The 24,182-nt window shown below is 37.3% G+C and overlaps 1 protein-coding gene across 4 annotated transcripts in view; it reads left to right on the forward strand.

The window, feature by feature from the left end:
• The window catches only part of NEK7 (NIMA related kinase 7), a 66,926-nt gene extending 43,490 nt beyond the window's left edge, over nt 1-23,436 (forward strand). For 3 of the 4 annotated variants that reach the window (XM_063165538.1, XM_063165539.1, XM_063165540.1), the window contains exons 8-10: nt 5,427-5,521; nt 9,923-10,036; nt 16,242-23,436. In XM_063165538.1, the coding sequence (XP_063021608.1) occupies nt 5,427-5,521; nt 9,923-10,036; nt 16,242-16,352 (320 nt within the window). In that variant the 3' untranslated portion in view covers nt 16,353-23,436. Of the gene's footprint in view, nt 1-5,426; nt 5,522-8,556; nt 8,583-9,922; nt 10,037-16,241 lie in introns of all 4 variants that reach the window. The other variant, XR_010028965.1, reaches the window with a different exon arrangement.
• The last annotated feature ends 746 nt before the right edge of the window (nt 23,437-24,182 follow it).

The raw sequence follows: 24,182 nt of genomic DNA on the forward strand, positions 1-24,182 counted from the left end.
AAGAATCATCCAGAGAGTGGGGAAGAAGGGGAGGATGGCAGCTTTGTTTCTTCTGTTGGTGGCTGTGTCTTGGTAGAAGAGTTGTTATTTTTTATTTTATTTTTTCCCATCTCTTTATTTCCTATTTCCCTCTTAATTATGGCCTAATGTCAGAATTCAGCCTAGAAAAAAGGTTTGTGTCAGCTGTTAACTTAGGCTGCAGAGGAGACTGCCTTTCTGATTTGTCGTCACTAGCAGATACCACTTCTTAAATTGATTTCTTCTGCAGTTTCTGATGCAGGTTTTCTTGAAATTTCTTTCAAAGTTGTATCTTTTTATGATTCCATAAACCTTTGGTGCACATAACCTAGTAAATTACAAACATATGTGTAGCAATTTATACTTGTTTACAGGCTTTATAAAAATTTCAGTAGCAAACTAGATTCAGGCTTTCAGAGATAAAGAAATGTACTAAAATTTTAATTAGCTACAGCTTCTAACTGCTAATTATGAATAATACTGATTTAATTAGAATCTTTACTGATGGTCCATTTGAAACAAATGAAAAAACTGCACTGGACAGGGTTTTTTCATGTTCTTAACTCCTTCTATACAGCTTTATCAATAATTTACTATTGTCATGCCTATATCTTTTTGGAAATGGAAAACATTTCTTACAAAAGGGCGGAGGAAGTGGAGGCATTGTTGATTTGATACAAACTTGACAAAATGTCTTGTTTTCAGAAGACTTTATATTTGAAAGGGGAATATGGTCCAACAAAGACTTCCTACTCCTTTCCCTACAACTCTGTTAGGGTTTTCTTGCTGCTGTTGTTTAATGGCTGAATTCCAGGCCTTATGCTCTTTGGTGAAATGGCAGTTCTAAGACCAGCTCATGGATATGTGTTTTTTTCTTTGTTAGCCATTCAGTGGATGTAAAGAGAAGTATTTTCATATTTCAGTTACAAAAAGAATCACTTGATCTCTCTGCTGTTGCAGTGCTGTAAGGCTGCAGTGTGCTGTCCAGGCAGGCACTGCCACCAGCATGGGCCTCCCTTCTTGCAGGGCAAAGGAGCAGGCAGATCTGCAATCTTCTGAAAAGGCTCAAATGCAGAGAATCATCTGCATGGAATTCTGGTCTTCTGTGTTTTGACAACTTCTGTCATTTCTGTGATACTGCTGTCCCCAGCACAGACTATGCTATGTGAGGGGCTTGACTAGAAACTCACACAGGTTGTGGAGGATAAAATACCTTGTGAAAATGTGTGCAGATACTCTCCTCTCCCATGTGTGTCTCTAATGCAGTAGGGGCTGTGCTGAGGTGCTGGTTTGCAGCACCATTCTGTGAATAGAATAAACTCCACTTAAATACCCAGCCATACTCAGAACCTGCACCCTCAGTGTACAGTAATGCTGGCAGGGGAATCTGCAGCTGAGTCATTGCAGTCATCAAGGAAGCTGTGTTAAAATAGTTCTTGTAGTTTATGTACAGAAACATGAGCTCTCTTACAGTAGTTTGAAAGCTGAAGAGAAATGATTGTGTTGTTATAAAATAACTCAAGATATTTATAGATTGACTTATGTAGAAGGACTGTTTGCACATTGTGGGCTAGGTTGCAGAGTTACTTTGGATAAGTGCAGTATTTTGACTTAGACATCTCCTATAGCTATATTAAATAAGTACAAAACCCTGAACATTATAGAATCAGTAGGGTTGGAAAGGACCTCCAGGCTTCTTGTTTGTGATGTGGTTTGTCTGTCTTCAGCATCCACATTCATCTTGTTAAGCATGTTGTATTGAACTCTATATTAAAAAGTTGCTGTGGTCTTACAGACACTGAGTCATTCGTAAACCATGTGTTTTGGTTACTGAAATTTGGTCTCTTTAGCCCCCTTCCTGAATTCTGATAGTTATGTATGCCAGTGCATGGAATTTCAATAATGGTTATGTGGCCATTTGTAAAACTGTGGTCTGTTAAACCTGTCCTGAATGAACCACTGCATTGTTTTGTACAAGTATATTTAACATTTACCAGGCAGATTTTTCTCTCAGCCTAAAATTGCTTGATAGCTTTTAGAGCTAGTAACTATTTCAGAACTTAACTGTACTTCTTTCCACTCCTTGATGCACTTGTTTAACTTTACTCAGATGCATTGTGAGTTATATGTTTATGCAGGTAGTAAGATGGACTGTTGATATCATAATTCCTTTTTCTGTATTAGGTTCTTTGCCTCTGATCCTTCAAATCAGCTCCCTGCTCTGTATTAACCCCAATTCCATTATGTCTATTCCCTCTGCCAGTAACAGGAAGCTTGCATAAAGAATTAACACTTTCTGGATCTGCAGCATCTTTAGAGGGAGGGAGCTCCAGAGCAGCAGCAGATTCTGAGAAGACACTGTATGTGACTCAGACCACTTTCAAGGAGTTTACTGTTCAGACTTGCAGGATATCACAGGCCTGCAAATGCAGCAAGCAAAACACTGAAGTTATTTTGTTCTTAAAAATGTAGGCACCTCAATGATTTAGCTCATTTTCTTATTATGCCACTTCAATGTCTTCAGATGAGTAAAGGAAGTGAGGAAGTTGCATATCTCTGTACTACTGGGATGCTGTATTTCACTTAACAGTAAAAAAAGATCCAGGAAGCAAATAAAACATAGAATCACACTGGTAGTTGCTTACCAGCAGCACAGCTATGTCCTGAGAGTGCTCACTGTGTTAAAAGGATCATTGCAATGCTTTCAGTAGTTCCTGAATGTCAGAATAATGAATCTTTAGTGTCATGTTCTGTTAAAATCAGTTTACAAGTAGTAATGATGTCTGAATCTTCAGGTTGTTTGTGTGATTCCATGAGTAACAGAACTAATTTCGATTCCTCTCACTAGTTGGCCGTGGGGGGCTGCAGGTTGCATTGCAGTGGAGGTGTTACACTAGGCTAAATGCTGTAAAATGGGAACATTTGTTCTTGCTTTTCACTATCATCAATCTTTCACGGTCATATCAGACCCCTAATGTATCAGCAGGCTTCCCAGAGCTACTGGTTAAAATTACCTTTGCTTTTGGTAGACTATGAACCTTCAAACCTCAGTGTTTTCAGCTGCCCCCTGTGGATTCTGTGAAGCCTCTTTCTGGCACATTACTCACTGCCAGCCACTTGTGTGATACCTCAGAGCAGCAGAGGCACTGCTGCTGCAGCCACTGAACAAACACATCACTGTTAAACTTATTTCTGTTAGATGCATTCTGCCAACAAAGCATCAGAATATACTAAACTAGTGCTTTAATTGATGGATACAAAATGCAGCTGAAATGTTGCAGGCATCCAAGCTCACAAGTCCTTGGGGTATTAAAAAAAATTCAAGAGGCAAATAAAATAGTAAGATAATAAAAGTATGAAACCTGTATCATTCCAAACGCTCAGTTGCAGTTCTAATCTTAAGATATCTGTTATTAAGTGCCCATTAAAATACTGATGGTGATACATTAGAAAACTAGATATATCCAGAGTTGGTTCTGGATATTTTGGTAGTTATTTTGGCATTGTGGTCTACCCATCTGCTTGCCTATATTGTTTCACAGGGAAAAGACCATTCTTAGTTGTGGGTGGATGCAAACATCCTGTGAGAGTAAATGTCTCCCACAGAACTCTCTGGAGTTGCCTTTTCCCAGCCTTTCTGCTTTTAAGCTGTTACCATTGTTAGTCAGTTCAGAGGTGCACTGAGTGCTCAGCCCAGTGCTGAGGGAGGGGCTCTGGCACTCTCAGCTTTTCCAGAGCAGGAAATCTCCCCAGCATCTTTAGGGGACCAGATTCTTTGGAGGATATCACGTGAGGATCTTGGTCTTTGCCAGTCTGTTACAGAAGCAGTTTATATGGGTTTTCAATGCTGTTTGCCAAGGAGCAGATCAGGTGAAATGATGGGTTACCAGCAGCAGTGGCCTGACCTGAGATAGGGAAAACCCGAACCACCTATCTGAGCTGGGCCCTTCAAGCAGGAAAGTCATTCTCCCTCATCCTTACTTCCTCATGATATAGTTTGACGTGCAGCATTTCTTGAAGGCAAGGCACATTGTCAAAACAAAATCCTTAACTTTTGGAAATTATTAGAGTAAAATTATCTGTCTGATTACTTAAAGCTATTTAACCTGATTATTCAGATGTAGAAGTACTTACATGTTCACTGTATCTCTGTCTTCAGTATTCATACAGAGATCAATTCTGAATTAGCCTCATATATTGAGAAGAGCAGAAGCGAAACCAGATCCTTGTGTTACAATAATATGTGAAGTTCATATGACAAAGAACAAAAATGAAAAATTGCTGATTTTAATCAATGATAGTGTTGCAAGATGTTTAGTTTCAAAATCAAATCAACTTGAATTGACAGAAATCAGCTGGTTTTCATCATCAGGATTCAGTGCTTAAGAAAATATTCAAACAAAATCAAAATAAAAATCTGTATAGATCTGTGCCTTTTTGTGCTGTTAGGCAGTCATTTTGGGGAATACAGGGAGAAAGTTCAGAAACAATGCACTAAAATTGCCATTACCATTATTTTCCATAACTACTTATTGCTCTGTCATGCATGAAACCATCACTCAGCTATTTCCTTGTAATAACATTTTTTATAGACCTAAAACATCTCTCAGTATTTCTCTGTTCCAAGTAACTTGTGACACAGATGGGTAGGGTTTGATTAAAATCAAGGGGAGAGATGTTCTGGAGCATCCAACATAAATTTACTCTGGGACAGTCCTCATAAATGCTGCTTTTCAAGAGCAGACATTTCCAGAGCCGACAGCTCTGAGGCAGAATTAAGCTGGGACAGGCACAGGTCTGCAAAGCCCTTGTGGAATTTGGTGCTCCAGCTGATGCCTGAGTTGCCCTTAGGAACCTCAGCTTTTGCTGGGCTCGCTGGTTTTCCTGCCCTCATCTCTGAAGGGCCCGAATCTCAGACTCAGCTTTAAATTCAGCTATTCAAAGTGCCTGTGTTTTTTAATTTCAAAACCAGCCTTTTCAGATTTATATATTCTCAAAGGAAGAACAGAACTCGTGAAACAAAAAATTCAGCCCATGGCAGAGAATTTCTAGAGTTGTTTCTAGCCACAGTGCCAACAGTTTGGAAAAGTAGTAGAGATGTGTGTAGTATTTGCCCTTGGTTCTCTTCAGGAGAAACAAATTACTTATAAGATTCCTTAAAAGCAAAATTTGTAAGTGTTCTACAACTGCATAGCTCTGGTAATGAGCAGTGAAAATAAAGCTGCATTGGATGAAATAGATACTAATTTGTGTATTTTTGTCAAACTGAAGTGTCCTAAGTATGAGCTGAAGTTTTAAATGTAGCAAAATGAGAAAGATGAAAAATATTCTTCTACTGGGAAAACGGTAATTTAACTACTGCACAACAACAGAAATTTTCATTCAAAAATACGTGTGGTTTTTTGCAGTTGGTACACCATATTATATGTCTCCAGAGAGAATACATGAAAATGGTTACAACTTCAAGTCTGACATCTGGTCTCTAGGCTGTCTGCTGTATGAGGTAATACTGATATATACAGTGAACTTAATAGCACTCTTGTACTTCCCCCTTCCCCTGCCCTCCTCCCTTTACATAACTTAAGCATGTGAAATACTTTTATTTTTGTTTTACTTGAACTTGCCTTTAAATCTGCTTGCTACAAAGATTTTACAGCAATTTCTTGAAGACTGGCCGTGACTGAAGGATTAGTAAATGAATAATAGCAAGCATATGAAAAATTGCTCTAGGTGTTTTCATGGCCCATGATGGGTTACATGGTTATTTAATAAATGCATTGAGAAGTAGTAGGACTGATTTGAATATGTAAGTAGTACTTTCAAAAACTGCAATATAGATACTTGAATACAAATTTCTTATTTTTATCAAGACTTTAAATTTAAGTAAAATGATGAAAAAACTTTATTGTACTTACTGCTATTAACTTGGATGAATTCTCAGTTTAACAACTTCTGCTGCACACACATGTAATTTTTCTGTACTTCTCTTGTGATGGCTAAATTGCAATTGCTTAGTTTTTCTATTGGTATAGTTGAGACTGGTAGGTGATACATAATTTTAAATAATACTATATTTTGAGAAAATAAAGGTACAGGGCTCATTGAAATGGAGGCAAATGAAGGTGTGAAGAACAGGTAGGCTTGTAAAACAAATACATCTTCCAAGTTCTTTACATGTAATTTCTTGATTAGAAGAAGTAACACTTGTGTTGAACGATGCTGGGGAAAAAATGGTTCCATCAGCAATGGCAGTGAAGTCTCCCCAGTCGTGTTCCAGGTAGAAATGAATCTACTCAAGTCATTTTTTGTTTACCTACAAGCCACCTGCCTCAGTGGGTCAGCAGAACTCATTCAGCACACACTCAGCAGTATCAGCACCTCCTTGTTTATTTTAGGATTGTGTAGCAGACACTGGCAGCCTGTTGAGGTTGGATGTTGCTGCCAGGTGAATCATCTCCAGTAATATTTGTTTACTTTCTAGCACTGACATGTTGCCTTGAATATTAAAAGGAAAAATAGCTACACTGCAAGTCTGCAGTTTGCAGGTGTTTGTATAGCTGTTGCTTTAAATATTGGGGATCTTTCAAGGAAGGAAGTCCAGCTGCTAGCAAGTACAAGTTTGAATTCTGAGCTAAAACTTAATCCTGCATTCCTCAATACTGACCATGGCAGCTGCCTTGAATTTCAGTTCTCTGCTTTGCACACTTGTGCACGCCCTAAGGTAGCATAAAGGTAGATAAGCATTTTTCAGTATACTATTTCTTTGCCTCTGGTTGGTTTACTTGAGGATTTTTTAAAATCTGGAAATAAATAAAATTTTGAATTACTGTTATATAAAACCCCCACAGTTCAAGGTTAATTTTTCTTTTATGTTATATGAAATTAAATTGCTGGATATAAATCAATATTACTTTTCTAAAGAATTTTTAAGCTTGCTGCTTTAATGCTGGTGGACTATATTAAACACTTATGTGACTATTACATTTTTCTTTGTTGTGGTGGACAATCCCAAAATACCTAAATAAACTCAGTCCCATTGATTAACTCAGCATCTTGAAATACCATTCTCCTTTGATTTTAGGTGTTTTACCAGGATGCTGTTTAAGCCAATATGGGATAGTGTTTGTTTTCCTTATTGCAAGAATAAAATAATTATTAGGACCCTTGTTGTTGATATATAGCTACAGTATTGGGCATTGTCTTCAACTATAGCTTTTAATTTCTTTTAGAAGTGCATTTAGTTGATTCTGCAACATACCAGATATTTGTGGTGGGTTTTCTTGTTTTGTTTTGGAAGTTTACCTTGAGAATTTATCTCTAATTTTGAAATTTCAGTTACAGCAAATTTGAAATATATGCTCAGCATTTTTCTCACTTAGTATTTTTTCTTAATTATTGGAAGGTGTTTACTTAAGGTTCTTCAAGACTTGTGTGGACTAATGAATGGTTTTTTTTCATCTGTGCACTTTTGTGCTGGGTGTCTTTCTATGATTTGTCTATTGCCTGCATCTTAGCATGTTGTATTATCTTCATTTCATGGTGATGTGTGTTCATATGTACTCTGGATTGTCTCCAGCTTAATCAGAGAAAAGCTGTGGCAAGTTTATCACATCTCAGTAAATGCCTAATTGCCGCTAAACTCTTCAGTTACATTTTAATTTAGGTTTAAACTAACTTGTTTTTAAAAATTATTATTTCTCGTGTGTGTAACAGTCTATTATTCAATGCTAACTGTGTGGCCAGTAAGATTTTGCAGAAGTATGTTTTAAAGTCTGAATTTTTTAGAGCCCCAGGTATTTCTGAAACCTCAAAAACACTACCAGTGGAGTTTTAATTGATATGCAACAAAGTAGACTTTACTAATTAAAATCAAGATGCTGTGCTTTTGCTACATGGACCTTTACATGGAAAAGTAGGTCTTACACATTTCCTTTTATTGTTCATCGTAGCAATTGCATCCTTACAGGGTTGTAGGTTGGTGGCTTACAGTTCAAAAAAAAAAAAAAAAAAAAAGAAAGGGAAAAAAAAAAGAGAGAGAGCGAGCTGCCACCAGCCCTGAAGACAGACAGTGGGCTTTCGTCCCTCAGACACCCCCAGAATACTAATCAGCAAAGTCAGACCCTGGAGGTCAGGGAGCAAGTCAATCATTCTAGCGATCGTCTCAGTGTGGAGGATCAAATTAGCCTGAAAAATTCAGCTGCTGGGAGGAGAGGGCGAGCAGCTGTCAGGGGCAGCAGCGAGATGCACTAATGAACCAGATGAATAGTGCAAAAGCTTGAAAATAAAAACAGGACAGTTGACATTTTTCATCTGTCAAAGCAGGAGATGCATGAAAATATAGTATTCCTGTTTTAACTCCTTAGGGGACATTCAGAATTTTTTTAACACTCGGCAGCATTCAAACAAAAGTACTTTTTAATGAACACCTAGAGTATGAAAATGAGTATCTGTGCATTTATTTAGAATTTCTGCATGCATACAGACCCTGCAGTTGATTTTTCTTTTTTTCTTTTTTTTCTTTTCTTTTTTGGTCTTCAGCTTGCATTTTTAACATTCTTTTTAAGGTAAGAGACAATGTCATGTAAATACAAAAATAAACATTATCTTAGTAATACAGATTGGGAGGAGTGTAGGATGGAGCTGCAGCATAATACTTGTTTTGGGAGCTTTAAAATTTTTTATTCTTAGTTGAAGGTAATATGAAAAAGTCCCGAACTATTTGAGAGCAAATTAGAGATAAAATAAATGGAAGGGAATTTTGGTAATTCTTTTCATACATTTCCCCCAGTGATATTGATGCTTAGACATGAAAGAGTTAAACTTCTATCTGGAAGACCACAAGACAGATGAGAGCCATTTTCAGCTTGTCCTGTCCCTGCTGAAGCTCACTGAGTAGCACAGCATGGACTAGCGTGTTTCACACACACTCTGCCTGTCTGGGGAATGTACACATTGTCCTTCCAAAATCAAACTTATTAGCACATGTAGAAAAGGGTGACTGACTTTGGGGCAGCTCTGCACTCAGAGCACCATTCGTGCTGCTGCAGATAAAAGATTTCTTAGGCTTTGAACAGAATGGAGAGATTTTAAATGAATCTTTAAATTTCTAATCCAGCTAGCCATAGCATTTGTTTCCATCTCAAATGTCAAGTTGTAACATTGTCAGGAAATAAAGGGTAGGTTTATTAAAGCTGGTTTTAAGCTGATCAATTACAGAAGTGCTCTGCAACAGATTTTCTTAGTTTTGTATTGTAATTATAGATTATTGCCATAGGTGCTGGTTCTGTGCTTCTGATGGAAGTTTGGGGATTTTTTTTTAAAGTATTTTTGAATAACATCCTGAATTGTGAAGATTTTGGGTCTGAGATTTTGGAAGTATAGATGATAGCTTTTTCTTGCTTTCAAAACCCCCAGTTATATTGAAGTCAAGTGTCATGGCTGTGGAAGGTTACAAAATCTGCTATGAATATCTAGTGTTACCTACGCAATGTATTGCTTTAGGTTAGATAATGTTTCCCTGTAAGTTACGTGTTTTCTTATAAAAGGTCTTACGAGGAAAAGCACAGGTTTGGATTTTTTTTGGTGTCCCTTGTGGTGCAACGACCCTCCACTCTCAACAATATTGTAAACTACTGAATTGTCTATTAATAAAACCCTAGCAGTGTGTAATTCAGATATTGCGCTGTAAGGATTGTGACAGCAATGGTTGTACGACATAGAATAAGTACATACAGTGGTTATAGGAATAGTTTTGGAACTTCTGTTATCATCACTGCAGGGCTCCCTCTAAGCAGAGCATTGAGAGTCATTAAGAATCACTTTTGATTTGTTACTGTTACAGATTTTATGACAAAACAGCTTTACTTAAAAACGCAAAAGAAAACTGTACATTTTCTTTAAACAGATGGCTGCACTGCAGAGTCCCTTTTATGGTGATAAAATGAACTTGTACTCTCTGTGCAAGAAGATAGAACAGTGTGACTACCCACCTCTCCCTTCAGATCACTATTCAGAGGAAGTAAGTAATTTTCCTTTTCATGGGCTGGATCCCCAGTTTATGTAAGCTGGCACGCTTCCAGGGAAGTAAATGAACTTGTGTGATTTTATGTTATTTGCAGATTATGCCTATAAGTGTTTGCTTGTTGAACTCACTCAAATGTTGCTGTCAAAACAAGTCTCTCATGATTTATATTTGAGGGTATTAATGATGGAAACGTCACACTGTTAGATTCCTAATTTCATTGGGCTTCCTTGCAAGTATGACAAAATGCTTTCCCAGAATGCACAATGATATGTTCCACATGCCAGGATGGGATAGGGCCTTACGTCTGTAGGGTGTTTTTCTAAAAACACAACTATACACCTTTATGTTGCACAGTAAATTAGTGCACTGGCCCTGTTCCTCTAGGGGCCTGCATTAAAATAGATATAATGTAACTCAGTAGTAAAAACAAATTGTTCAGGTCCCATTTGTCTGCATTATAAAACTGCGATGCGCTGTTCAGTACAATTGAACAGCAGTTCTTTTGCAAGGAGTGGTTCTTGACAAGACTAAGAGAAATACAGGCAGGCATAATATAATTGAATTTGAACAATATACTCCTGCAAATCTCAGCAGTGTTTGTTTTAAGCCGAGAGCTAACAGTTCTTACTGTCATTAGTGTATTTAAGGGGGAGTACTTGCTTTTATAAGCTCTAAAATGAAAAGAAACTAAACAAAATAAATATCTTTCTTAGTGAAAAAATATAAATGCTTGCTTGTTAATGTTCTGAGATGCCAGTTTTGAAATACTTTCCCACTTTGAAAAGAACAGGGCAAACTGATAGAAGCTGTAAACCAAAGAACAGTTATTAGTAACCAATTCTAACTGAATTCAGACTACATGAATTAAAGATTACTTTGAAAACCCAAATAAACACAAGCACTGAAATACTTTTAATAAACATAAAGCATTATACAATTTATAGAGTAGTGGTTGTAATTCTGAACCTTAAATTTTCTTGCATTCACAGACAGTGATTGGACTATTAATAAAAGATTAGTGCTCAGTGTTTTGTTTTGTATTTATAGTGACAATTTTCCCCTTTTATGAAACCAACTGGACTTAAAAAGATAATTTGATGATGTTACAAAGGATGAAATAATGATCTATTGTGTAATTTATACACTCTAGCTCTTTGTGGGTTTACCGATTAGTCATTTTACCTTGGCCATTTTTAATTATTATTTATTGTAGACTCTAAATATGGCAGTTCATCTAACCAACTTCAGAACCGGAGGCCTGGAAATACAGTAGGGTGTGAACAGTAATGCAAAATGATAGCGAGAATGTCAGGGGCCGTTCTTTGTTGTGTCATTCATGCTGTCTTCCTTTTTCCATGAAGCACATGAATATTTCACATATCTGCATCCTCATCCTCTATTCTTCTTGACTAATTTTCAGACTGTCTGAATTTGCATTTCACATGGTAGCTGATTAGGAGATGCCGAATGCAGCAGCGAAGCCTCAGCAGGCGGTTTCCATGGTGACCTTCAGCGGGATTTTAATGATGATACCACTAGTGGTTCGTTGAAGTTGGCCTGCCTGCAAGGCTACTTTGCTGCAGCTAAGTGTGTACTGGGAGATGTGGATTCCTAGCCAAGGGGCAAATATCAAAGTCTGGCCCAGATAGAAGGTCTTAGAGTTTGGGTGGGGAGAGAGGGCTCCAGCTTTTCCCTACATCTGCATAGGTTTTTTGTTTTGCAAACACGTGCTAAGCACCACATGTTACTTTTTATTTATTTCAAAGCAGACATGTACTTCTGCACCTTGGATAAGGCAGTTATCTGCAAAATACATGTAAGTTATTCTTAATGAGAGAATCAGAGCTATAATAGGCATTAAGATAGGTAAGAAAGCAGTTTCTTGAAGGAAGCCATCAGTTATGGAAACTGTAATGGGAATATTTTTTATGTTCTGCTGTGACGACTTGTGTCTTCACTAAGGTACCTGGAAAACATACATTTATTACTTATTGCACTATTAAATCATTTTTAGCTTGTGCTGGCATGAACTGTAAAAAAGAGAAACAAGTGTGATCTGTCATATTAGAATATTGTGCTAAATGTTTCACCTCTACTGGAAATATAGATGTCAAACCTTTAGGTGGGGAGGATACTCAGTGGGCAGTAAAGCTCAAGGATCACTGAATATTAAAACCCACTTCATTTTTTATGAAAAAGAATTTTCTGAAATTAAAACTTCACTGAGTTCATCTGTGCATCCTCTAATGCAGAAGTGTAAATACTTTCATTATGAAATATAAGACAAATACTTTATCAATAAACTTTTTGTAAGTAGATTTTAGTGAATTTTAGGGTGTGACATTTTTTCTAAGTTTTGAAACCTCTGTAAGAGTAACGTGTTCGTAATTGTGTCACATCTGTGTCATCAGAGGAGAGTGTGACAGAAAGATGCACCTTTAGGTGGACATATGGTTAATGTTTTTAAAACCTTGGATTAGAAATCCTAATAGTCTGAGATGCATTTTCACAAACTATTGCTTCAGTGGTAAATACAAACAAGGATTTTCAGATGCTTAATAACTTTGGATATCTCAATTTTTTAATATCTCTCAAAAACATCTGGTATTCAGAGTCAGTACTCAGCATTTACTGAAAGCTGTGCTGCTTTTGGGAATTCAAAGCTGGGGCCCCCTTGCCACCTCCAATCAATACTCTTAAAATCTTGTCAGCTAATATTAGTATCACATTGCTTTCATGATGAAGTTTTAAAATCTTCCCTTTGATTGAGGTGCATTTCTTCTAAAGTCCATTGCCAACTTCCTACCCAGATGTGAAAGCAGAAGGAGCCAGCAGTCCACAATGGTAGTATTAGCTGCCAGCAGGTCTTGAGAAAAGCACTCAGAAAAATGCTTTGAGAAGGTTTTACTCAGAGTAGGAATGGTGTTGTGTGTGGTTTTTTAATCCAAACTTCCCTATATGAAAATTTCTCTATTTCAGCTGGCTAACAATGCAAAGTACTTGCCTGTCATATTTCTGTCTTTCCCCACTTCTCCTGACTTGAGTGATAATTATTTCTTTCATAGCTGAAAAACCTGCTAAAGTTAAAGAAAGTGTGTCCCACTGCCCCAGTGTCAGGCTAAGCTCCAGGCTAAAGCCAGTCACTGTGCTAAGTGTACAGAGGAGGTTAAGAACAATAAGCAGACAAAGAAGTTTCAGCTTGGGGAGGCAACAGGAGGTCCCTCTGGCTCAGTCTGCTCTGCCTCTTGGCCAGTCTGTGCCAGGTAGTAAAAAATCACTTCTATCTCTAATGATAGTCTGATTTTAGACTGCCAGTGCTTCTTCCCATGACATTGGTGAGCTTTTCTGATACATTGGAAATTTTATTACTACTAGAGGGGCTGACAGATGGATTTCAGGTTTATTGAAATGGATATTCCTGTAGGAGTAAAGGATCAGTGCTATAACCAGTGCTATCCAGTGTCCCAGTTTCAGTCCTGAAAGCTGTGTTCCCATGTAATTTTTCATCCTGCATAGCAGAAGTAATTCACCTTCTTCCAAGGGTTTGCTGTTCACTTACAAGGCTCAAAAGAGCTCAAGGATTTTGAAATCACTCAGGAATCTGCACTATTGTTGTGCAGTGTCCCAGGCATGGTCAGCTTAGCATTCCTGCCTTACCAGTGAGATTCGGGACCTGCCAGGGGAAGAGAGGCATAGAGATACTGCAGTAATTGCAGTGACTGCCATTTAAAGAGGTCGGACAAGGCTTCTCAAGTGCTCAACAGGTAAATTTCTTGAAGATCTATTTCTGCTGCTCTGCAAACAGTAAAGTATTGATAAACAGTTAGAAGAAACCAAGAGAAAAACCACTCTGCTTCCCCTCTGATGCTGGCTTTGTGGGTTTTAACCCTTGAAGGTCCTTTATGAAGACTGTTCACTGTATGCAGTTATGTTGGAGAGATGGAAGTCTTCACAGAGAAAGAGAAACATGCAGGATTAGATGTATTTTGCAGATAAATTATACCTTTATTCTCTTCACAAAATGTTTGCTTATTTGACTCTAATTTCAGGCTTGATGGTGTTGGGTGTTCTTCAGTCTTTCCTGTTTTCTGTGCAGTCTGTCTGAGGTGTTGCATGGCAAGCTGCTCATCTCTGCTTACCCTGTGCCTCCTGCTTACCCTGTGTCCCACCCGCTTCTTCTGCAGGAGATTGTTTGGCTTGCATGTTGGTATTACATGCTGGCAATTATTATTTCTTACAGTAGCTAATGATTTCCAGCATTCTGTTCTTCAAATGTTTGGGAGTTATTGCAGCTAATAGTTTTTATTGCCACTGGCATTGTATTTTATTTATTGACTGCCAGAAGCAATATGATGGCTTTTATAACTCCATTAGTCAGAATATGCTTAATGTATTTAAAATGCAAAAATGTATTTAAAATGCAAATCACAAGTATGTTACAGATTATTTTGATTTAATACATTTCTTTTCAATCTGGTAATCTGACCACTATCTTCAGAACTAGCTCATTTTTAAATATTAAGCTCTTCTTGCTAAAGAATGGGATGTCTAATGACATAGATTTTATACTGCTGAATACAAAAAATCTGTACATTATGTACAGTTTATCTGCAAGGGCTAATGGACAAAGCTTTATAGAGTGGAAGGCAGTGCTTCTTCCTTAACTTCAGGAATTCTGTGCATTTAAATTAATCTTCAGAAAAGCGAAAGGAGTATAATTATAATTTAAAATCCTTCTTGTTCTTTTTCTAAAAAGCAGGAAGGAAACTCTCCAATGGCAGGTTTAAAGAGACAGCCTATGTTACTTTTGAATAATGAGGGTGATGAGGTCACTTAGTGTTAGTTGCAATAATTACAGATTTTTTGCAATAATCCTACCTAGTAGTACTGGCTGGGATACCAAACTAAATTTCATATATTGTCATAGAAGTCTGGATCACAATTGGAGTCTCCTCCTCCCCCTCCCTCCCCAATGTTTTAAGGAGGTCCAGGAGGATTTGGCAAAGCTACTTAAAAGCATAAAGGAAAATCTTTAGAGTTGGTTAAAATGTTATTGCAAAGCACTGTGAACATTTTAGTAAGTCAGTATGAAAGAGGTTTGTTCCACATTGCAAAATGCTTAGGAGATGCACACAATTTGAAATAGATGCCCTATCACAAGGTTATCCATACAATATATTAAGTTCTAATGTCATAAGTTTTTAGGCATATCAGTGGAGGGAGAAAAGCCTGCAAATGTCCTGACAGTTTGTGAAGGGAATGCAAAGTATGGAGGTGCTGTGGAAGCTCTTTTGGGTTGCCTATGCTCAGTATGTCTGTTAAAAATACCCAAAAGGTTATAGTGCTTCTGGAAACATGGGATTTTCTGGTCATAGTGATTTGTTTATTCTCAGATAGAGGCTTTTGTGAATATTTGTTAATTCTGTGCTTCTTTATGTAAAGAACACTATAAACAATCTAATCCTAAGGATGCATATCAGGATGTGGCCCAAAGCTTATTTATTGCAGTATCATGTCATCAGCAGGGGCCAAGTGGAGTAACAGGGCCAGCGTAATATGGTACTTGCCCAAAATACTTTCTCAGCTTCCAGTTTTATGTTCAGATATTTCCTCAAGGGTGGAGTCCTTGTAACAGGTAGCCCTCAGTGGGTTTAATTTGTTCAGTAGCTGAATTGAGTGTGTGTGTATTGGTAGCTCCTGGCAGCAGAAGGTTCTGGGGGTTAACTGTGTGTTAGATGGAGCACCACTGCCTTTTGTTTGTTGGGCCCTGTCAGACAGAAATGCCATTTATTGCTGGCTAACTCCTGTATGGGGACTGAATGAGCAAAGCAGCCCTCGTTTACCTTCGCTCTGTGAGTCCTTTCAGTCTTCTGGGCTTTGCAGGCACAGCCCTCCAGAAACACGGGGAATTTCCTGTAAATTACGTGGGATTGGACTAAATGCATGTCTAAAGTTGTATGTTGAAAGGATTAGAACTTCAGTTTGCTCATCAGTTTTTCTGGCCAGCAGTGCAAAATGCAGAAATCAGGGGAGTGCGTTGCGTAAGGCAGCGTGTGAGCAGAGAGGGAGCGCTGCCCATGTGCTTGTGCAGAATCGCCGTTTGCCTCATTGTTGCCACTTCTCTTAATTTGAATTTGATAATGCACAAATCCTGCTTGTAAGAAGGCCAACGCTCCTGTCATGTTCTCTCCTCTCGTAGCTGCGACAATTAGTGAATATGTGCATCAACCCGGATCCGGAGAAGCGCCCAGACATCACCTACGTGTACGATGTGGCGAAGCGCATGCACGCACACACCGCCAGCAGCTGAACTGCCTGCGAGCCCCACAAGGAGCAGCCAGAACCAAGAGCTTGCAATAAATCATCCCACCTCCCCGTGTGTCTTACACTAATGTAATTATTTGAAGCTTACTGTTGTGCTTTGAATTGTAAACCAATTTATATACAAGCTTTGTTGTTTTCTGTTCATTTCTGGGTTTTGTATTTTTTACTAACTTGCGGTCGTACGACAGGTTTAAATATGTAAAGTGTAATTTTAAGATGCTGTGAACCGCTGTTTCCATGTTAGTGGGTTCAAGTATACCTTCTGTAATAACAAAATTGTATTCAGTTGGGCCTCAGTTCTAAAACACAGTTGCACTTTTGCACATGATACAGATATTAGGCTTATTATCGAGAAGCAAAATGTCTGAATCTCTCACCTTTTTAGTAATTTATGGAAAGTATGAATCAGCACAGTTAACTTTATTTTAATCTTTGTTCCAAGAGGAACATAATTATTACAGGAGCTTATTGTATTTTATATTGAATTGTAGTTTGCAGTTCCTGCTGTAAGAGTAGACAAGGAATAGAATTAGTTCTCTGCTTGCCAAATGCAATGGAAAAATAATTTCAGGAAAAACTGTCATGCTGAAATTTTTGTAACGTCCCCTTTTGTTTTGTTAGTCTCTCTTAATACACAAAACATTTGTTGGAGGTTTTCTGGGAAAATTTAAGGTGTTGATTCAGCAATCAGGTCGTTTTCAATAGACTTGTGCAGCACTGCCCTGGGGCAATGGGAGTCTGCATAGTTCAGTCTTAAAAACATGCAGATGCTTCTTGTAGCCAATAGGGTTCTTTTGTGGCTGTCCTTTGAGCAGGTCTGATTAAAAGATGTGATCTTTAAGTTACAACTTCCCAGCTGTTTGTGTATATGTCACTGTTTGTAGATTTTTGTGTCTAAAATAATTTGAGTGACCTTACAGTATATTTAAATTTCAAATTTTTTTTCTAAATACTGAAATGTTTTGGCAAAGATATAATATTCTAGTATAACACAAAATGTATTCTGCATAAATATATGATCTTTGTATACTATATCCTGAGACTTAGTTTTTATATTTAGCAGAAGTAGATTATAGCTTTTATGTTTAAGAGAAAGTTGCCTTAATTTGGAAAATAATTATATATGCAAACTATTTTACAGATACTTTATTAGTTTAAAAGGAAATGCTGAATATTTTTGTTAGACCTTAGTGCCTTTTGGGGTATGCTTATATAATATTTTCATTGTTAAGGAAGGAATGTGTCTTGTTTTTAAATGTGGTAAAAATGGAGAGTGAAATGAAATTCCTTGAGTTTCAAGACTGAACTTTTTTTTTACAGGACTGTCAAAAGGTAATTATTATCAGTGATAGCAACGAGGGAGCTGTTAGTGTCAGGTTTTTTTCTTTATGTGGGTAAAAAGTTCAAATAAAAGCAGAAGTATGTACATACATACGTAGGTTCTAGATGCCGTCACATCCCTGCATTCTCAGTTTGTTTTTTTTTTTGCCAGTTTGTTTCTCTATGCAGCTGTAATTTTTATTTGATATAATGCTCAAATAATAAAAAAACATTTGTGGAGTTTGTGTTCAAGGGAGGGTCAGGGTTGTTTTTGGTTCTGTATTTTTTAAAACTACAAATACTATGAAAATTGTGTTTGTAAAAAAAAAAAAAAAAAAAAAAGGGAGGCGTTTTTAGATGGTATGTGCCAGATCACCAGCTTATCTTAATACATATTTTTTAAATTTTTGGTTCCAGGTTTTGCAGAATGAATTGTATGAAACTGTAGTTTTATTTCTCAGTTTTGCGTGCTTACCTTATAGAACTTCAGTGGAACAGTTTGTTGGAAAGAAGTAGTTGAGAAATTTTGGTTCTTGTTTAGCAACCTCTAGATTTGTTTTCATTTATTAAATGGTTATATAATTTAAAACATGATGATTATAATCTGTAACAATGTTTCACATGTCATAGAACAAAATGCTTTGTATTGAAAAAGGCAGCACAATATTTGCTTGACGCACAGAATTAGTTCTTAATATGCACAAGTACTCAAATATATTTTTTTTTCTGAAATGTGCTAGAAAATTTAAAAATCACCGAAAAGCCCCCAAATGCAATGCAAGCTGTTTGTATCTAATATTATGCATAAAGTATTGAACTGTTCCTGCCAGAAACTGCTGATAGGTATCCCTCCCCTGGAAGGATATGTTGAGTAAAAGAATAATGAGTTAAGAGTTAGCAAATGTGCATAATTAAGCATTTACATTTTTTTTGCAATGTGGAGTTTTTTTAGTATTTATGATTAAATATTGTGCTGAGGAAAAGAAATACTTGTTCCTGACTTAAAATCTGTGAAATGAATGGTGCACCTGACTTTGGTACCAAACTCTGTAATTAAAAAGCCAATGTGAGTTAATAGAACTGCTTATATAAGTGAGGACTGTAGAATCTCTCCCTAAAGTAAAATACCTGGTAACATGAAAATGATAAGTCTTGTTATAGCACTCCAATGTATGCTATGTGCTTATAAAATATTTTCTTTACTAAGCCACCATCCTATCTTGCATACGTTGATGATAACATTTGGCACTATTTATTTTAAGCTATGGCATTATGTGTTTATTTTCTTTAAAGAAAAAATGTTACATTTCTACCCAAAATGTCTGACCAGCTCCTCCTTTTATTTCAATAATGCTCCAGTATTAACTTGTGTCAGGAGTGAACTTTTTGTGCTTTGAATGATATTGCATAAAATCCCTTTGTCTCAAAAGCTCCCCTGCTGTGCAATAGTCCAATAGAAATAAAACATACAGATATTAAATGTAATGTAAAAATTATAGTGTTTCTATGATATTTTTTCAAACTTTTCTTTTTTAGAGATATATATGTATGTTACAGTTGATGCTGCCTATCGTGTCGACAACTTACTGCTTCCAGTAGCTGATTCTAGGTGAGATTTCTTGACTGTAACAAAAGATAGTACACTAAAAAAAATTCATTTTTGTATTATTTGTTAAAAGATTATCTAAAAATATGACATCCAGTATATTGTGTGTTTTAAACTAAAATTTTAAACTAAAATTTTAAGCTAAATTTAAAATAATTTTCAATACTGAAATATGTGATAAAGCAACAAAATAACAAAGAGCTCCCGTTATGGCCTCAGCCCTGTCCTGTGAACTCTCGTTTATATTTCAGCTGGTTTTTATGTAATTTCAGTAATTTTGAGTGAACCACATCTACACACATGAATAAACAGTAATCAGTAGGGTAGATAGAAATGATGTGCCAGCTCACTTTTTGTACTCTCTGTGTGTCACTAGTTTGGTAGCAGGGAATAATTTGGATTTTTTTCCCCTGTTTTGTTGCACTCCTAATGATCCAGCTCCCAATTGTATGAGCAGGCAATAGAAGTGTGTTGTCTTTTTGTAATGAGCAGAAACTTTAAAAACATGCCAGTATAGCAGAAGATGAAATGCAGTATTAGAAGTGTCTGAGAAGGCTGGTGTTTTATTCATGCTCATGATTAAGAAAGCTGTAGAGTGAAATTCTTGACAGAGGCTTGGAAATGGAGAAGAACTTTTATGCCAGTGGTTCTCAGATAACTCTGAATGGGACCCAAAATTGCAGTGATGTTTGTCTGCAGCAATCTGTCTGCTTAATCTCTTATCTTTGCTGTTACACAGTGTGGTGAGACTCTTAGCAGCTGAGTTGGAGTGTTGGTGAATGCTGCATTGGCTATGTGAGCTGTAGGAGCAGGAGGTGATGTGAGGGAGAGCCAGTGAAAAAGAGGTCTTGTTTGGGAAGACATAAAGGTGCTGGATGGCAGAGATCAAATCACTGGTTTTTCATAATTTTTAATAGTCTTTATCTACTTCAACAGTCAAAATTTCCCAACCCAGCCATCTCTCCAAATTATGCAGCTAGTGCCAGTGTTGGCAGTGGCCTTTTTAATATCTGATCTCTGGTTTGATCTGGGTGAGTAAATATGTCTGGCAAGGAAGGAAATAGAGGTGTGGACCCTGCTTGGTGGGGTGCTACTTAGGTTTCTGAATGTTACTCAAATATAGATGTTTAGAGTTGTTTTTTAAACTTTTTCCCATTCCCTTCTCTGATGCTTTTTAAAAAGTATTTTCCATTCATATTCACCACTAAAGTTCTGTGACCCCTGGCTTCTGCTTTATCAGTCCTGTTGTCAGCCTTACCCTCTTCCTGGTTTGAAGTCCTCTGTCTAGTTTTCCTAGTGGTCATTAGTTTGCATCTTTCTTTGTGTGTTTGCTAAACTCAGCCCATTTCAGTGTTTTCAAATTTCATCCCTCCCCATGGGCAAGGCCAGTTCCTTTCCCCTGATCAGTACTTTAATCCTTTGTTCTTCATTCTGTTTTTCCAGCCCAATGCCTGTGATTTCTAGTTTTAGATAGATTTTCTTACTGCCTCAATCATTCCCATGACCTTGTCTTTGCTAAATACTGTTCACTTTATTATCTCTCATTTCTAAATTCCGTTTCTCTGATCACTACCTGCTCTCTTTCAGCTTGTCTGTCTTTCTCTCTCCTCTACCCTGTCACTCACTCCTTTTGGGATCTCCAGTCTATTAACCTTTTTGACTCTTTCGTCTTCACTGCTGCCTCCTTCCTTCATTGGCCTCACTTCTTTTTACTCACTGGTCTTTATTTTTCTCTCTATCTGCTTCTCTGTACATGGTTTCTTTGGCTGCTTCTCACACTGCCCTGTCTCCATTCCTCCCTCTAGATGTATTCTCTTGTAATTTCTTAATTTCCATTCCAGCCTTTCTGAATATCTGAAGAGTGTCAGCACAACACAGCTTTGGACTCATCTTTGCCTTACCTGCTTCAGTGCCCTTCCCAAATGGACTTTTAAAGCACTTTTATCTCACCTTTTTTTTTCTTGTTGAGCTTGCGTGGAGATCTGCTGTTCATATTCATTCTCCATTCATTCTTTATACAAAATCTTCAATCCTGATTTTGTTGCATGACAAGATCCTTTTCATATTTGTTTTTATTCTCAGGATCTGTTTTTGAGCTGAACTTCTGTGCTTCTTAACTTTGCAAGTTTGCCCCTTTTATTTCTGTATCTTTTATGCCTTTCATTCCTTTCATTGAATTACTTCCTTCAGTAGCAACTAAGTTTCTCTTTTCATCTATCTTTAAGGGAGTGGCACCATCATCCTAACTGTTTCTGGTTTTTAATACTTTGTCATTTTTTCTCCCTGTCATCTGATTTCATGTACCTAAACACCTTCTCTCCAGTTTGTTTTTGGGTTTTTTAATGTTGCACTTCATTTGAATGCCCCAAAAATTCAGTGCTTCTCCCCCCCCAGTCTGGTTCTCCCATGGTTCTATCTCTGGATTATTCCTTTAGGATCCAGCCAGCCTCAGACCTTTTCAGATTCAAAGATCTAATTTTTATTTCTGACTCCCTCTAGACTATTTTCTAACATCCCTGACAATTTTACTTGCCTGTTTTCCAAGGCCACAACCTTTCTATCTCTGGCACTTCTCCCATGCCTGCGTATCAAATGTCTCAGAGTTAGATGTATCAGAATCCAGCCCTCTTCACTATCTGTTCTTTCTTATCTTTTATCTTCACTGATTTAACCTCTGTGTCATTTTGGCTTCTTTTCTCCCTTCAAAGTAACAAAATTGACAGGACTAAACTGTCATTGGTCTTTCACTGTTTTGTGTGCTGAAGAAGGAACTCCACCAAATTCCTACTTGTTTTGTGTTTTAAAGAGATCTGAATCCCACAAATCTGATCTTATTTCAGTACTGTAGAGTTGGAACAGATTGAGAAATGAAAATCTCTGTAAAACTGAGAAGTTTGGTGTTTTGGAACTAGGGATTATACAGCTGAATGTCACATTTGGTGTGGGTATACACACATTTGTTGACTTTTTATTTACACCAGGGTAATTATCTTATTTAGAGGATCAGTTGTTTGCTGGCACAAAAAAAATTTCTAGTACTTTTCAGGTTTTATATTTATTCCTTGTTGTCTGCCTGTATCACATTGTGCAGTTAGTTCTTCTACAGCTGCCTTAGTGATGGGTGTTGCCCTTACTTCTTTTGTCTAAGTGCAATTTTCTGTCATATGGAATTAAAAATAGGAAGTTACTTAGTCCTTCCTGATAATTTCACTTGCTTTTCATTTAAACCTTAGCAATAGATAGAGGTCTCAGCCAGGAAGAAAAATGGTCCCCAGGATAAAACATGTTCTAGGATTCCTTACTTCCTTTCCACCTCCTAGTCCCTGTTTTTGTGGCTTCCCTGGGACACTTGCAGGGAATATGGCACTGCCAGTGTATCAAGGGCCAATAGAAACTTCCTCAGTGTGGACAGGAGATCTCCCAGTTGAAGATGACTAGGAATATATTTGGTAATGTTATATGGCTGATAATTGCAAATGTGTAAAGAGCAATTAAAAAAATCTCTGTTTGCTGTTACAGAAAGAATTTTAAATTATGCAAAGGCCTTTTAATGTGGTGTTGGTCTTCAGTAGACTTAATTTGCTGCTTGTTCCTTTGATTTCAGTCATGCTGGACTGTTGTGAAGATGATTCATTAAAGATGAGTGTTGTTATTTGTTGGGAGTGGGGAAAACAGGAGGCATTCACTGATTTGTTGGTGTTTGGCTGCTGATTGTACTTGAATCAAATTTTATGATAATTCAGATTGGAATCGACATTGAGAGAAGTCTCTAGTCCAGCTTCCTGCTGAGAGCTGAGTCAGTGCTGAGTTCAGAGCAGGGCTTCAGGCTTCAGCAAGATCCAGAAATCCTCAAGGGGTGAGCAGCTCCTGTGGGCAGCCTGCTCCAGTGCCTTGCTGTAGACCTTGTTTGCCTCGTGTGTTGTGGCCATTCTTTGTTGTTCTGCCACTCCTCAAATATTCTTTGTATTGCAAAAAGGTAAGTCAGGTATTGGGACAAAGAGAGAACTTAGGATGTTTTATTTTCTGAAAATTTGTTATTGCTAACAAGTATGTTCACGTAGTACTTCTGCTGTATGATGTGTACACCTATTCATTTGCAACTCGAGTGTAAAATAAAACTTTTGGCAGTAAAACTTGATACAAATGTTCCTTGTTGTTAATGGCCTGGATTTTCTCAATTGTTACCTTTCAAATCTGCTAAATGTTTCCTGGCAGATCACAGTTGTGCCCACCATGGTGAAGCAGGGAAGTTGGGATCCTGAAGATAACTCTGCTCCTTTTTCTGGAGCCTGCTCAGGGGAGGGAGCTAAGCACTGGGATGGATGGATGGAAGAGGATGAAGCCAGCAGGTGTCAGATCACTGCTGGTTATGGGAACCTCACTTTAAACTCAAGTGTTGATGGAAACTTACTTGGAGAGATTTATCAAAATTGAAGTTTGAGGAGGAAAATGACTGGAGCAGGGTCAGATTTCAGAGCAATAGGTTTTTTTTTTTTTTGGTAAATTCTGCCCTGTATTAATTAAGAACTTGAAACTTCTGACAACAAACTTCTTGGGAGCAAATATAAAATATGACAGATTCAGTTTCAAATCTGTCAAGTTCTTTAAGGAAAAAATTTCGGTAAATTAAGATTAATTTATTGATGTTATAAAATATCATTTAACAGTTACCAGTCTGGCAGGAGGGTGGTGGTGGATGTGTGTAATTATTTTTTGAACACGTTTTTAAAAAGTGTTCAAAGGTTAAAAAAAATAAAAGGAGTGGTAGATGATTTAGAGATTTTATTCTTGTGGGAGAATATTTGAGAAGGTAATTACCTAATCTGATGTGCATTTTAAACTTTTTAATTGCTTTTAAATTCAGTATGTGTTTTTATCAATGATAATTTT

This window comes from Melospiza melodia, chromosome 11, assembly GCF_035770615.1.
Source record: "Melospiza melodia melodia isolate bMelMel2 chromosome 11, bMelMel2.pri, whole genome shotgun sequence".
NCBI lineage: Eukaryota > Metazoa > Chordata > Aves > Passeriformes > Passerellidae > Melospiza > Melospiza melodia.